Source organism: Fukomys damarensis, unplaced genomic scaffold, assembly GCF_012274545.1.
Source record: "Fukomys damarensis isolate Sample0158 unplaced genomic scaffold, DMR_v1.0_HiC HiC_scaffold_28, whole genome shotgun sequence".
In the NCBI taxonomy this organism is placed as follows: domain Eukaryota; kingdom Metazoa; phylum Chordata; class Mammalia; order Rodentia; family Bathyergidae; genus Fukomys; species Fukomys damarensis.
In genome coordinates this window covers 21,919,286-21,935,574 of record NW_022900940.1, presented here as the reverse complement: position 1 = coordinate 21,935,574, position 16,289 = coordinate 21,919,286, and the positions used below count along the sequence as shown (strand labels likewise).

The 16,289-nt window shown below is 37.3% G+C and overlaps 1 protein-coding gene across 1 annotated transcript in view; it reads right to left on the bottom strand.

Moving 5' to 3' along the window:
• Nucleotides 1-739: 739 nt before the first annotated feature.
• The window catches only part of Cmtm6 (CKLF like MARVEL transmembrane domain containing 6), a 16,767-nt gene continuing 1,217 nt past the window's right edge, over nt 740-16,289 (bottom strand). Inside the window, exons 3-5 of the mRNA XM_010629713.3 lie at nt 7,432-7,608; nt 4,265-4,363; nt 740-1,338 (exon numbers count right to left, since the gene is read on the bottom strand). Of these exons, the coding sequence (XP_010628015.1) occupies nt 1,204-1,338; nt 4,265-4,363; nt 7,432-7,608 (411 nt within the window). The 3' untranslated portion in view covers nt 740-1,203. The remainder of the gene's footprint in view (nt 1,339-4,264; nt 4,364-7,431; nt 7,609-16,289) is intronic.

Below are 16,289 nucleotides of genomic sequence, written 5' to 3'. Positions count from 1 at the left end.
GAACCCCGTTTAGACAATAGACAATGAAAAAAAGTAAAAACCACAGGCCCATCTTCACCAGATGGTGATACAGCATATGGACCGTTCTGATAAAAAGACAGAAAACGGATGAAAAATCAAAGCCTGGAGTTATAAAAAGATTTGCTCCAAGAGAACACATAGAAGAGAAGCCATAGAGCTGTGTTAAGTAGAAATGGGACAGACCATCTCTAACTCACAGCATGAATTCACTCTTCACACACATGCTAAGTGGCTGAAGTCTGTTTTTATAATTATTTTCACTGTACTGAGCAAAAAGTCCATTCTTCTCATCTTTGGTCCTTGGATGTGATATCAGTTTCTTCCATTTTTCTATGTGTTACATAACAATCTCTCTTTAAAAACTTGATCTCAACAACCGAAGTGCAATATAAACATGAGGTTGCTGATGTTGTTGCCTTTATGCACAAAAAATACCAACATTTCCCATACATTTTATATTATGCTACACAAAGTATTAATAATAATTATCTTAAAATGTTACCATATAATTTTAAGGCTGAGTGAGATGCAGTCAAACCAAATATTATATATTAAGGAAAAAACTGGATCAAAATTTTAAATATCGATTTCTTAAATATGCATTAAATCTCCATTAACAGAACATAATATAATTACTAACAAGCTAATACTGATGCAAATTAATTTTAAAATGAAACAATTTCTGGGCCAAGGATTTATCTCAGTGGCACCGTGCCTGTCTCACAAACTCAAGGTCCTGCATTTGATCCCTGGTACCGAGAAAAAAAAAAAACAATTTCTAAAAGGATGGATATAATCAATCAAGCTGTTTATACAGCTATAAAGCATGATTTAGAAGCTATGCCTAAAAGAGAATGCCCTGTAACAGAATGACAGAATTATTTATAATCATTTGAGCTATGTGATTTAAAGAAAATAATTATCTTCCTCTCCACCTTAAAAGCCTGCATTTGAAACAAGTTTCGATAATTATTTTAAAAAACAATTTAAAAAATACCCTCTGGCTTAATTTGTAGTGACTGACACACAGCTCAACATTGATAAAACGCTTCCTGCTCTGCCCCTAGCCACCCGAAAGAAGTGGTTTACACAATTGCACACATTCTACAAGACCTCCTGACAGAGCTCAGGCATCACGAAGAACAGTCGCTCTCTTCTGTGACACCTGCTCCCAGAGTCTGTCTATGCATTCAGTGGTTCAGTGAGGGCTTCTGCTGGACGGGCCTCGGGTTTTCTCAACTGGGACTCCTGTCGCTTTTCGAAGAGCATAGCTGCAAAGTCAAGGAGGAACATAAAACTTGCTATAAAGCCAAACACCTGAGGAGGAAAAAGGGGGAAAGGTTATATGTGGAATTGGGGAATACAATCTCATCTCCTACCTGGCTCTGAGAGTATTTCACACGAGCAGGATCCTTCATTAGTCTTTATCTTACACCTACTATTCTCTAACGATAAAAATGTTTTGTTTAAACCATCCAAAAATGGACAGAAGTTACAAAGAGAAACATCTAAAACAACAGCTATTATCCCACAAAATACAAATTGTCCTGTCTTATGTATGCATGTGTATGTGTGAGGCATCAATCTAAGAAACTAAGGTAGTAGCTGAAAAGAAAAAATCCTATGAAATGATACAAAACAAGAGGATTATAACTGTGGTTAGACTGACTCACAGACATGACAAGGGAATATGGAAGTAGGCAACTTGGCCTTAGTAAAAATGGATAAAGTTACTAATATCTTCCATTTTGAAGATACTATGAGGTTAAATTTCCATAATTTTCCACTTTATTGACACAATGACATGACACCACTACCCACTTCCCCTTCCTTAAATCACTTCCTCATTGTACTCTTCTAACACTGACAGAGCATTCTGAGAATTCTGTCGAGACAGAAGTCCATGCTGCAAATTTGACTTCCTTACTAGCAAAACTCTTATGGAAATGAGGGCCAAAAAAGTACTTGGTAAAAAAGAAAATTTGCACTAGCTGATGGCTACAGTATCTTCCACCTCTCCAACAGCTCCATGATTTTAATACTTGTTATAATCTGTTGCAGTCTCCTGACCTTCCTCTCCCTAGCCCCTCCACCCTACAGAATATGCATTATGTCTCATCTCACCATACATCAAACTGCACTCCATACTCATTAATTCACCTGGGTGTCTCCAACACATCCAACCTGAATTCATTTATCAACTTGGCCTCCAAACCCAGGTCTTTTTCTCCTGCACAGTCTTTTATTTTGGCTCGATGGCATTTAGCCCCTTACTTACATGGCAACCATTTTGAATACTTCAGATACAGACGACATGTCACCTTGTCTGTTGAGGTCCCTCTAACATCTGAAAGAGCTCCAGTCCATAAAGGACCCTCTACACTACACCATCTAAACAAGTGTTCTGCCAGCTCTTTTGCTCACATGGTTTCTTTCCTTAATAGACCCATTAATCTATATTTCTAAAATTATTCATAATTTAGTTGCAATGGGTAATTTCCAGCTTATAAATATTGACTTTTTTACCCTATTAAATACTATAACAATCTAATACATCATCTAAATACAATATATAACTAATGGCTGTGAATTTTATGACATGCTTTTACCCTCATGGAACTCTATTTTTTCTCCATTTCACATTCCCCACAACACCCCCCCACCCCCCCACGATTGAACTCAGGACCTTGCACTTGTGAGGCAGGCCCGCCACCCCTGAGCTAAATCCCTGGCCCCCCTCCCCACAGAATTTTCTATTTTTATGCTTGTGTTTCATTGATCTCCTATCAAACTCCTCTACAATAAAAAACATGTACACGTTTAAAGTGGAAAGTAACTATAACATTAAACTATTAAAACTTTAATTTTCAGTTCACCTGGCTGGTGTGTCCATGGATGAATATTACTAGGATAAGTCAAGGTTCAGTGTTAATTTTACGCCTGCTTATTTTATACATATAAAAAGGTAAGAAACTGCGAGTACGTGAATAAGCGATATGGCCATGCAATCCCAAGCCCCTTTTGCATTGTTCTATCATAAAAAGTAGTTTTAATGATTTATTAGCTGACAACTCTACTAAATACAGCTTCACTTGGTGAAAATCAAAGTCCTACCTGGAAACCAGCTGCCTGGCAAGAGTATGGTTTCTATTGTTATTTGTGTTTACAACACTAGAACTGCCTAGGTCCATGATCCTTGATTTGCAATTCTGAAATCCAAAAAGCTAAAAAAAACTCAAAGTTTTCATGATTCACTTGACTTAAAACCAGCAAGACTATTTGCAGCCTTTATTTCTCCCTTTCACTGTAAATATTCAAATACTAATGCTGAATTACACAGGGCACGGACCTTGGCCCTCTGAATGTGTTGTATAATATAGTATATGCATGGTACCACCTTCTATAATTCTGAACTCTTAAAAATAATCTGACAACAGGATTTCAGATAAAAACTGGATCTTTTATTTTCAACTGTCCCTTTATTGTACTCAGAAGGCTTTTATGTTTTGTTTTACAACTCAGAGCAATGCACCACAGTAAGATTTAGGATAGGTGAGTGCATTCTTTTTTTTCCCCCTCTTTTTCTGGTGGGTGGAGGTGGGGTGACTGTAAAAAGGAAGGCAGGAAAGAAGTGGCTAGACTCTTCCACTAGAGATGAATTCTCAAACAAATTAGTCTTAAGATTACACATAGGGGTTAAAAACCTGGAAATGGATTTCCACAAAAACCACTCCCGCTTAGTACTCCTTAGAAAGTCTTCATGATATTTTATGGAGATACATAGCCCACTGACAACTGCTATCTAGACAAACATTTAATGGTTCATTTAACAGACTCCATTACAATTTGTGTCCCTCTCTATTTCCTTTATTAGGTTGAACCTTTGAGTCATTTCTCCTGTATATTCTATAAACCTAGAATAGCACATGGCATGTAGCTGTGGTGAACAGAAAAGCAGAGAAATACAGATGATAAAGTCAATTTTATGATTTCCATTAGCAGTATCATATTCCTATGTAGAGTAAATGGATTTCTGGTAACAAGACTGTCACATTCTGGGCAGGTTCTAGGTTTTTAAGGCTATGACTTTTTTATTTCTTTTTTAGGCCTTCTATTCAAAATTACATTACAAATAAAAGACAAACTATTTTCACATATTGTATACTTTTCAAGTACTTTCCAAATTCTGTATTTCTAAGGAAACAAACAAACAAAAAAGCAACATTATATACAAAGTACTTACAATTGCAGTAATTTCAGCAGGGGTTCTGTCATGGGTGGAGACAAAAATGATAGATGCCAACAAAAATATACATCCTGTTCCCAGCATAATGTAAAAATCCTATGCATACATATAAAACATGTAAAAAATACAATATGGTTAAATTTACAGAAATAAAGCTTTTAATTTTAAAAAACTTCAATGACTTACTTTTCTGACACAATCCAAACTTACCTACCACACTTCTAACTTTTTAATAAGCTTGGCATTCAAACACCATCCACACTTTTAGCTTGGAGAGTTGAAAGAATACAAGAGGTTTCTAATAAAAGCCTCTCAAAAGGCCATGTGTATATTTTTCCTTTTCCTCTAGGACATATTGAAATTATCAAAGACATAGAATTCATTAAAATTCCATCTCATTTCCAGCAAAAAATAAATTTCTTTCCTTTCAAAATGTTCCATGCACTAAAAGACAGACTTTTAGAGACAAGGAAATGGCTCAGAGGAGGAGGGAAGAAAGGAAAAGAGAGTAACAGGGATAAAAATAATCAAAATATGTTGTTTGCATTTATTAATGTACCAAACAACTCTCATTCTGAATTCCTAATATGCACCAAAACAAGCCCCTGCAAATTCAAAATTTAAAAAGCAAACTGTACTAGGATGGTATCTCTGAATGCATCAGTGTTTTTAAGAGAGAATCAAAAGAAGCATCCATCACTAACTAAATAGAAGTATGCCAGTGGAGTGTTTTCAGACACCTGAGCTTCCTGGAGTAGTGACTGCTCTCGACAATTCCAAGCAGGTAATCAAGCGAGCCTGGAAGATGAGCTCCTCACCCACTACCAAAAAGCTTCCACACCACCCACAAAGCAGCCTGGAAGCAGGAGGTGCTCCATGGCTTCCAAGTGTCCTCTTGGCACTGCCTCTGGCTCTTCCTGCTAATGGAAAATGGGGCTTGACACACAGACTTGATTAAGAGGGAAAACTGGTAAAGTGACAGCGCTTCAAAGGCCTTTATGCCTGATGCTTTTTCAATCTACTGAACTGCAACTTCTACTGAACCTAATATTAATAAAACTATCAAAACAGAATTCCCATGATGTCAACCATTCACTTAACATTTATAAAAAATGTAAGGTGTTCCCTTTGTTCTAAAAGAGGTATTATTTCAAATCTGTTATAAATATACATAAAGTTCCATTTCCTAATATCTGGAGTGTACACAAAGAGATATTTAAAGATAATCATTTTGAGATAGAATAACACCGTACTCAATAAACTTAGCTCCCTAAATTTGTAACTCCTGAGTCCAAACCTCAGCTATGCTACTTCCTAACTATGAGACTTTGAACTAGTTATTTAACATCTCTGTGCCTCCACTGCATTATCTTCAAAATAAAATAATAAGAGTATCTTCTTCATAAAATGATTCCATGGACTAGAGTTAATCCACAAAAGGTACTTGGGTCAGTGCCAGGCACATAGTATGTTGGCTACTACTAGATCTTAATAGAATCTGACCTACAATGGCACTGGACAGAAACTATTGTTTCTTCAAAAAGAATGTTCCTCCCTAGTCATTTTCAAACTATGCAAAGAAATCCTTACGTTAGGTGAAAAATCCTTGCACAAGCTACACAAGTGCTCTATCACTTAGCTATATCCCCAGTCTCCTTTCGACTTTGAGACAGGATTTTACAAATTTGCCCTGCTGTCCTTGAATTTGTGACCCTGTCGTCTCCCAAGTAACCAAGATTATAGGCATGCATCTTTTAAATGTCTTTAACTTAAAATAATTTTTAAAAGGTAATACATCTCCATAGCATAAAATGCAAATGGTACAAGAGTACACAGAAAAAAAGTACCCAGCATTGCCAAGAAAAAAGTAAGTAAATTATTTTGGTGTATAATCAATATATGACCCCAAGCTTGTTTCTTGTTAATTCAAAATAATAGAATCTGCTTTCTTTTTATACTGTTATCTCGTTTTGTTTTTTAGACAATATCTCATTATGTAGTTTAGGCTGGTCTTGAACTCACTATGTAGCTCAGGCTGGTTTCAAACTCATACTGATCATCCTGCCTCAGTCTACCAGAGTACTCAGATCGAAGGTGTGCACCCCATGCCTAGCTCTTGTTCTTAATAGTCAAATATCTACTTTAATTTTTATTCTTACCCTCTGAGATATGAATTCTTTCATATGTTAACACTCATATGCACTATTCTTTACAAATTACTATTGACAACTAAAACACTATTGAAGAAGTAAACTGCTGAATACTTACTTAAATTATTTTATCTGTCATCCAATAAATCCAAACTATACTCAAACAAAAACTCAGGGTGAGGAGATTGCCTTTAGAAAGTTAAACTCTGATTTTGTGAAAATAAGACTTCCCCAATATAATTTTATTGCAAGGCAAATTTCTGAAGAATGAATCAAAGAATACCTTAATTCATTTATAGAAAACTTGACTAATAATAAAATGAAAGCAATGTGTGTGTGTGTGTGTGTGTGTGTATATATATATATATATATATATATAGAGAGAGAGAGAGAGAGAGAGAGAGAGAGAGAGTTAACATTTTGTTAAGAGCCCCAGAAATATGTTAGTTCATTACTCTATCTCCTATGCTTAGCATAACATCTGGCATACAAGAGTCCATAATTCATAACTGTAGACCCAACGAGTGATCCTCTGAAATGTGAGAAACAAAAAGTAACAAAATCAAGTCAAGGGCAATGGTGCAGGCCTATAATCCTAGAACTGAGAGAGGCTGAGGCAGGAGGACTGAGTTCCAATCCCGCCTGGGCAATTTAGTGAAGCCCTGTTTTGAAATTAAAAAAAAAAAAAAATAGTGGGAGGATGTAGCTCAGTGCAAAGGCCCTTTCCACAAAAAGAAAGAAATTGACAAAATCCTAGTCTTTTTAAGTCCAATGTGATTTAATTAAGCCACCAATAATTATAGAACACTGGCAGTGTCTGTCACTGTCACTTCCCTCTCTATCATCCCCTCAGAAGGCAGAACTGGGTTGCTTAGTTGTGGTGTTGGAATAATTGATAGTATCTTTTCATGGTCCTGAGTTTTGAAAGCACTACTAGTTTGACCATTAAAACCACACAAAATTACACAACAGCTAGGCTCTTAATAAAAGAGATTATATCTTTTTCATGCTTACCGATGATTTTACTTTTATGGCATCAACTCTGTCGTACACTGAAGTACAATATACAATCAGGAAAAGGAGACTCAGAAGAAAGGCACTGCAGCTTACAAATTCAAAAAAGTACAGTCCTCCACACAAAGTACATTGTGATACAACTTCTTCACAGATAAACGCCAGCAGAGACAGCAACTATAAAAGAAGAAAAACATTTAAGCATTTTTCAGAGAACCTACAGTACTCAAAGGAAAAAAAAAGCCACAAGGTCACTCAAATATTTATAAAGCAGAGACTATGGCAAACAAGATTAGTGAATGAACTTCATCTATACAGCTGAATGCTAAAACATGGAAATCAGGGTGTTATTATGAAAACACAGGAAGAGCTTCCAGAAGCACAGTTGGGACACGAAGGACAGCAGGGTCAGTTCTGTGGTGGAAAGACATGGAGAGAAGCAGCAGAGAAACAGTTTACAAAAAGGCCCAGGGAGGAGAAAACATCACCCTCTCCCAAACACACACACTCCCACTACTCCCAAATGAACCACGAAAGCCAGTCAAGTTAATGCGACTATAGTGTAGTTTGAAGAAATAAAAAGGGCAGCACAAAAACTATTACATGAAATTAGAGGTGAGCAAAGGTAGATCTAACAGTCTTCATGAACTACTTTATGGTAATACAGTGTCACGGTGAGGTTTATGCCTGATACTGAAAAGGGACTGGAATAGGTGAAGATTTTAGGGCTGACATCCAGATAAGAAGCTGCAGTAGGAAGTCACAAAGATGATGACCAGAGGTGGTAGTAATGGTGAAGACTGGCTAATAACTGAGAGAGAAGTCTTTATCAGACAGGATGATGGGAATAAAATGGGATACAAGATAAGACATGTACCTTAAACATATGGATTTCAGTTACAAAAGCACAATCTTCTGAAGTGAGTCTTTGAATATAGGTCTGCTGTTGGAATTCCATAGCATGTTCTCTGCATTCATCACTTTCATTACTTATGAGCTATCATTTCTGGATTGTTGTGATATTGACAAGATCTGGGCACTTGAGAAATAGTACAGAATCTCTCTAGAATTCAACTGATTTCACTCTTTTACAGTTGCTTTAAATAATTCCACAGCTGACCAATAGTAATTTAACTTTCAGTCTTTCCAAAGTATTCAATTTGGCTTTCATAGAACACTTTCTTTTCATACTGTTTGGTTTGTGCAATTATTAAATGTTTGACCAGAAAAAGCATTAACATAACCTGGTGGAAACAACATACCTCAGTTGAGGCCAGAAGACCACAAAAGTGATTAGGAGGCACCTACTGGCCATGACAGGTTTGGGCAATGGTCAGGATCCCAGTCACCACACTGAATGGAGAATGGGTAACTCTAATTAACCCTGCAACTCTTCCACAGACGTGGGTTTTAATGGCACATCTGTTATTGTATGTGTGCTATTACTGGTGCTTTGTGGCAGAAAGAATCTAGTATTTTTTTGTTAAGAGGCAACGGTGCTGGAGAGAAAACTGTTTTAAATGTGCTGTGGTTGGAGGAGTCTGTTGAAAATTTAGGTGCAGAGTCAGTGGTGATGGTTAATCTTGATTGTCAACTTGATCAGATTAAGAAACTGGCTAGGCAATTAGTGAACACTTTTCCAGGTGTGTCTATGGGCAATGAATCAGTGAATTAATCTAATTTTATCAGTGAAACTAACCCAATGATGAGATCATAATTTGATGGAATTACTGGGAGGTGATGAAAAGAGGTGGTGGGGCCTGGTTTGCAGAAGTGGATCATGAAGGGCACGATGTTGGCACTATAGGTCCCCAGCCCCTCCTCTGTGGCTCTTCCCCAAATTTCTGTTTCCCTGTGAGCAGCTATCCTCTGCCACACCCTTTGCCATTATGTTTCTGCCCAAGGCCCAGCACACCAAAACTAAAACCTCTGAAACTGTGGGCCAAAACAAACTTTTCCTTCTTTAAATTGTTCATGCCAGGGATTTTTTCCAAGTGGCAGAATGCTAACTAACACAAGAAAAAATGGATTATAGGTCTGGAGCTTGGGGGAGAAGTTTGAGATTCAGATTAAAGATGTGAGAGGCAGGTGAGTGAGAGGATGGGATCATCCAGAATGAGGAAAGTTGGCCTTATGCAGAACTCAAGAATCTCAAATGTTAAGGGATTCACAGAAAGGAGACATCAGCAAGAACAAGAAGCAGTGGCCCAGGGGTAGCAGACAAGAACAAGTATTTCCACAAAAAGAGAGTAAGTGCAAAACTCATTTCGTGAGTGCAAAATGCTACCAAGAGGCCAAGAAAGAACAACACTGAAACACCAACATTACTCTGAGCTATAAGAAGGGTGCTGGTGACATCAGCAAGAAAATCCCAGTAAGGAATTCTAGATGGGTAGAGAAACTTGATTGTCACAGCACTGTATATATATTGGGAAGAAAGGAAAAGACAAGGCAGTGGAATTGGGACAGCAGAGTCTAGAAATGTGGCAGGGAAAGAGTAGCCAGATGGAGCTGTAGTAGATGAGGTCAAGGGAAAGGAATTTCAAGATGGGAGAGCAGTGGGCATGTTTCATTGCTTCAGCAGACACCAATTAGCTGGGTGGGTCTAAAGACATGGTAGTGAAGAGCTCTCTAGAGAATGGATTCAAAGGTCAGGTCTAGGGCCCACTCTTCTTTAGAAATCAGGTAGAAGAAGGGCCAGGGATTTAGCTCAGTGGCACCATGCCTGCCTTGAAAGCACAAGGTCCTGAGTTCAATTCTCAGTACTGCAAAAAAAAAAAAAAAAAAAAAAAAAAAAAAAAAAAAAAAAGAAAAAAGAAAGAAATCAGACAGAAGAACACAAAGATTACACTTTGGTAGTATGTGTGGGAAGCTGATGGAGTTTCCTCCTGAGTGCCAAAACCATCAAAATGACTCGCGACTCAAGTAAAACTAAAGGAAAAGGTCACCTTACCCCAATAAAGTCAGAAGAAATAACCAGCTATATATTGACAACCAGACTGCTACCAAAAATAAACAGATACTTTAAATATCATATAATAAACACCTTGTCCTGCATTTTCATTGTTGAAGAAAGGAACTATGGGCTGGGCAGGTGGCACAACACGTAATCCCAGCATTCGGGAGGCTGAGGCATGAGAATCGCTGTGAGTTGGAGACCAGCCTGGGCTACATAGTAAGTTTCAGGTCAGTCTCAACTACATAATGAGACCCTTTCTCAAAAAAAAAGAAACTATGGTACCACCATTCTGGAGAAAAGTTCAGTAGTTTCTTCAAAAACTACGCACATATCTAACTATGACCCACCAACTGCACTCTTGGGAATTTATTCCAGAGAAATGAAAACTTGTTTATGTAAAAGTAAATTACTGCATACATGAATGTTCATGACAATTTTATTCATAAGTGTACCAAACTAGAAAAAATCCAGATGTCTTTCAATAGATCAACTGTGGTATAGCCCTACCATAGATTAATAATAAAAAGGTATAAAAGTGGTATTTAAAATATCTCGATGAATCTTTATAGAGAATTATACAAAGTAAAAAAAAAAAAAATCCATCTCCAAAAGGTTACAAACTGTGTAATTCCATTTATATAACATTCTTCGACTGACAAGAACAAGAAAGGCAAAACAGATTAATGATAGCCAAGGGCACAGGGAAGGTGTGGCCATCAAGGGGTAGCACTGAAGAAGTCTCATGACAATGGAGTCCTGCTTCTCGGTTACAGTGCTGACTACAGGAGGCTATGCATGTAATAAGTTGTAAAGAACTACCCACTACAAAGGAGTACACAGGGCCTCTCTGTATATTTTTGGTTACTTCTTGTAAATCTATAATTATTTCAAAATAAAAAGTGGGGAAAAAAAGTCCAAATCTAAATTGGTATATATGCCTCTAGGTATTTTCCCCCCTCTTTATCAACAATTTAAAATGTATACATCCCCACAACTGAAAAGAATTTATATGAGGACTAAAATAGATTGCAATGCTCTACTTTCCTGTAAATTATCAAAGTATAATATAGCCCTGCACATCCCAAACTATTTCCATCAGCCAGATGTTAGTTGAAGCATTCCCAAACAATACACCACAGGATACAGTGGCAAAACAAGACAATTCCCAGATCACCACATAAAGATATTTCCTTGCTCTCCTATAATTACCATTATAGAATGAATTTTTATATAACTATAGGATAATAAAATACCAAATGTCTAGTATGCAACTTTACTCTTGTCCCTATGCTAAACATTGTCCATCTTTTAAGAGTTATGAGAAATTTGTAAAATATACCTTGGGTATAGGAAAGTCAATTAGCTGAGAAGGTACCAGCTCAAAACTTTAACTGAGGTTTGTGAATAGTTACTCATGAACCATTCTTACTGCATAAAGTAGATCACGAAGACCACCCACCTGTAAAGCTACATGACAATAATAAAATCTTATTCGTAGCATATAGACTGTTTTTGTCTATCGATGGTAAGAAAAAAGGGCAGCAGAATCAAGTCATGACAAGTCCTGTACCAAATGTGTTAACAGGAGTGATTCTTACTGACCTGTCTCAGCAGTATTAGAGGCAGGTCCTGCCTGGCCTTCCTAAGAAATGAAGGGGTACAGTATTAAGTATGGACACTAACTCGTTCCTATCTCCAGTTTCAAAGGCCAAGCTTTACTCAGTATGAAATTTTCTCCCTCCACTCCTGAGGCCATTAACCTTCTTTTATAATCACCCACAGTACAATTTAGTCTCTAGTACAAAATGTATTGAGTATTAAGCATTAATATTATGTATATGAACATTAAGGATGGAGTAACAAGATAAATGTACAAGAAACAGTAAGAAAACAAAATGTTTTACACCACACGATTGAACATTCATTTTGTGTAAGTTAAGAAAATCTCTGCAAGAAGCTGAAGAAGCATTAATAGAAATGTAGAACTCAAATAAAGGCTTGAGAGATGCAAAGACTCTGGACAGGAAAAGAATATGAGGTGTGGGGGGCAGAATGATAAAGGTAACAACTGCATGGTAAATCCAAAGGGATCACAAGACGACCGAACTATCCAGGTTTGATGAGGAAAATGGTGACACAGTCAGGTGTGGCTCTGTGATGTTCACACAGGGAGCATGGGCTTCTAGACAAAGGCAATAGGGAACACCCACATGTTTCAGGAGGTTAAAAGACAGGAGGAGCAGAAGACTGGGTGGGGCCTGAAAGAATTCTACTGTTCAAGAGTGGGAGGGAAACAAGCAACCAGCACAGGAAAAGCGAGTCAGAAAGTACTCTAAAAAGAGCCAGGTGTGGTGGCACATGCCTTTCATCTTAGCACCTGTGAGGCTGAGGCTAGAGGCGATGGCAAGTATGAAACCCACCTGGGCAATTCAGCCAGCTCCCATATCGAAATAAAAAATAAAAAGAATGGGGCTGTAGCTCAGCGCAATAACCTTGGGTCAAATCCCCAGCATTGTAAAAATAAAACTTAGGAAATCCTAAAGAGAAAGTAAACATACTCCAAACAAGCAGTGATAACTGGGAATATGTGGGGGGAGTGGCTTAGTGTATTTTAATTTTATTTGTTGTAGTCAGGGTTTGCAAGGGAATAGATTTAATACAGGACACATAATTTATAAGATTATTTTATAATATTCACCCAAAAAGTCAAATGCAGAGGAGAACAAGAGATCGGTCCACACGGTAGACTTGAAGAATCTAGCTGAGGGCCTGGATCCTACAGCAATGTCCTGCACAAGTCCAGCTGAAGGCCTGGAACCCAAGGCAATGTCTCATGCAAGTCCATATCCTGGATCTGCACTGGGAAGGCCCAAAGACCAGTGGTGGAAGCTGGAAAGCTTGCACCAGTGGGGTGAAGGACCTGTGCCACCAGGCTGAGAGATCTGCACTTAGGCAAGTGTAGGCAAAAACCCTGCCTTCTACTCTGTACTTGTCCCCAGTCACTATGAAACAGCTGATTAATTTCATCTTATGATTGTGTGCATTTGTGTAGGTTTTCCATGTAAGATCAGGTTTTTGAAGTTACAATTTCCTTTTCGTATTTCCTTTTTTGCTATTAAGTCACATATTAAAAATATATTTGCTAGGATTAACCCATTTGGAAAGTTTCAGTGACTAAAACATAGTCTTAACCATGGTCCTGGTGATTTCAACATTCAGATATTAGATTAATATCCTGAGTCTCCATTTCAGTTTCATTAACTTTTCTGAAACTTCAAATCTTCCTTAAAACTAAGCCATATTGAATACTAATTCTTTATCATTTATCTTTAACAATCTACATCTAATTTTTTTTCAGTACTAGGGATTGAACCCAGAGCCTTAACACTGAGCTACACTCCCACCCCTTTTTACTTTTTTTGAGACACAGTCTCAGGTAACCCAGGCTGGGCTCACACTGGCAATTCTCCTGCCTCAGCCTCCCAGGGTGTGCCATCATGAGGCTGAAACAGGAGGACCACAGAGTTTGAGACCTGTCTGACTTACATAGTAAGACCCTATCTAAAAAAAATTATTAACGTTTGCCATTAATTATAAGGCATACAAATTCATACAAAATGAATTTATGGATTAGAACTATTAAAAACCTTATAGTTAAAAGTTTCAAATTTTTTAAATTGCCAATCTGAAGAAACAGGCTAGGCCTCCACAGCCTTAAACAATTTATTTACACTTACAAATATTTAATGATCTAATTGCTGACATTATGGATCTTTCTCAAAGTAAAAAGAGAACATTCCATTTAGTATACATCAGCTTTCCCATTTAAGAAATGAAAAGGCATCAATACAATAAATTTCTTCTGAGTGATTTGTTTCTTGGTACTTATAGAGTAACATTATTTATATTCTAATAAACAAATCACTGGTGAATTCTATAACAAACTGCTTGCCTGAGCAATGAATGTAGGCCTCAGGACTTGCAAATGGTACTAAGAGACAGTGTGGAGTTTGTTACAGAGACAGAATTACACATATTCATTTAGGTCACTGCAACAACTAATTAGCAAGAAATTAGGTTGCCAAATGTCAATTTTCCCCTTAAAACAAAAATAACCCTCTCAAAAAATAAAAGTCACAAAATAAGAGCACAGGGGCAAAGTATATGGATAGAATAAACTGGAAGAATGATTGCATAAATTTAGGATTCCAATAATTCCTTACACTGATTTCTCAACTGCATTATTTCTTCTGCAGCTCTGAAAGGGTGTACAGCAGTTAGGGGACCCTTAAGTTTTGGACAAGCCTTTGACAAAATTCAGGCCATATGTGAATGACAAATATCGCTTCATAAATCCAATAGTTAGAAAAGTTATGTTCTTTTATCTCTAACCTCCTTCAGCATGCATGTGCAGGCTCCCCGCTGCACCTCCTCAGCACAGAGTCCATCCCCTTCTATAACAGCAAACCCCACACAGCCTCAGAGATTTGAAAGACATCTTAAGAGTGGAAAAAAACCTCAGCAATAATCCAATTCAACCTAAAATTCCAACATAAGAATTACCCAAGTACACAGTGCCTGGTTAAGTTTTAAAACAGGCTTCTTTTCTCTTTTAAGACTTTTGACAATCTAAGATTTATAGATCTATAATATAACAAAACACATAAATGTACACTTTGAGTACAATGTCACAGGGTTGTAAGTTCCTTGTTAAAATACTGTATCTTCTGATTTAAAGGTTTCCCCATTAGTTGCTTCCTTGAAGCTCTGCAATTTTGTTTAGTTTTTAAAAATAAATCATCCAAAATAAGACACATTAAAGGTGGAATTTGAGTTAAAGCAAAAGATCTTTTCTATTGTCCAAGCTGGATGATACTTTTTATTGACTTTATCTCTAACTTCCTTGGGACTTTATGGGTAACGGCTGTAATATGTTGCTATCGTGAGGAGATAAGACATTATTAAAACAAGATAAAGCAGGAACAGAGACAAAGGAACCAAAATGAAAAGCAATAATGAAAACATTTTAAAGCTTCATGTTCAAGCTTTCTTGTAACATAAGTTTCCCATAAACAAATAAGTAAATTTCATGAAGAAACATTGGTTTTTATTATTTCTCATGTCTCCTCATGAATGATGGGGACCAAAAAGGAACTGTTTGACTTTTTCAAGGCAAGTTAACCTTCTCTGCATTCAAGTTAAAAAGTCTACCAGCAAAACTTCTGGTTATGTTCTAGTGTGAAGATATATAACTATAGGATCCTAAACTGTAATAAGGTAATGAGAAATTTTACTTTAGCTTTGCCACTTCTGATTAGAATGGAAAGATAAAAGCAGATGAAAGTAGGAGATATACAAGGCAGCAGACCAATACAGACAATTTATTTTCAACAGGAACAATGCTCCAGTTGAACAGTAATTCTTTTCTAAAGAGTTTTATTATTCATATAAGAAACATTCATGCTTTACTGTAGAGAGGCAAAGCTGATGTTTTTAATACCACGTAAGAGCTGATAAGAGAAACAACAGGAACACATCAAGGTTGAAGGAACAGGTGGTGCAAAGGCACAGCGGCAGAAGGGAACCCACAAATCCTGGTAAGAGCCTACAGGTGACCAACGTGGACTACTCAGCGGGCATCTGGAAAGGCAGGGCCAGACCCCTTGACTTCCCCCATCACATTATCCCTCGTCTCCAAGTGATTTCCCAATCATCCCTAGACATGATCGTTTGGGTGGCTAAAAGGAATACCAGTTTTGTAACTGCTATTTTTCTGCATTAACAAAAGCAGGCCACCTTGGGCCAGGGATTTAGCTCAGTGGTGCCGCCACCTGCCTCACAAGCGCAAGGTCCCAAGTTCGATACCCGACACCAAAAAAAAAAAAAAAAAAAAAAAAAA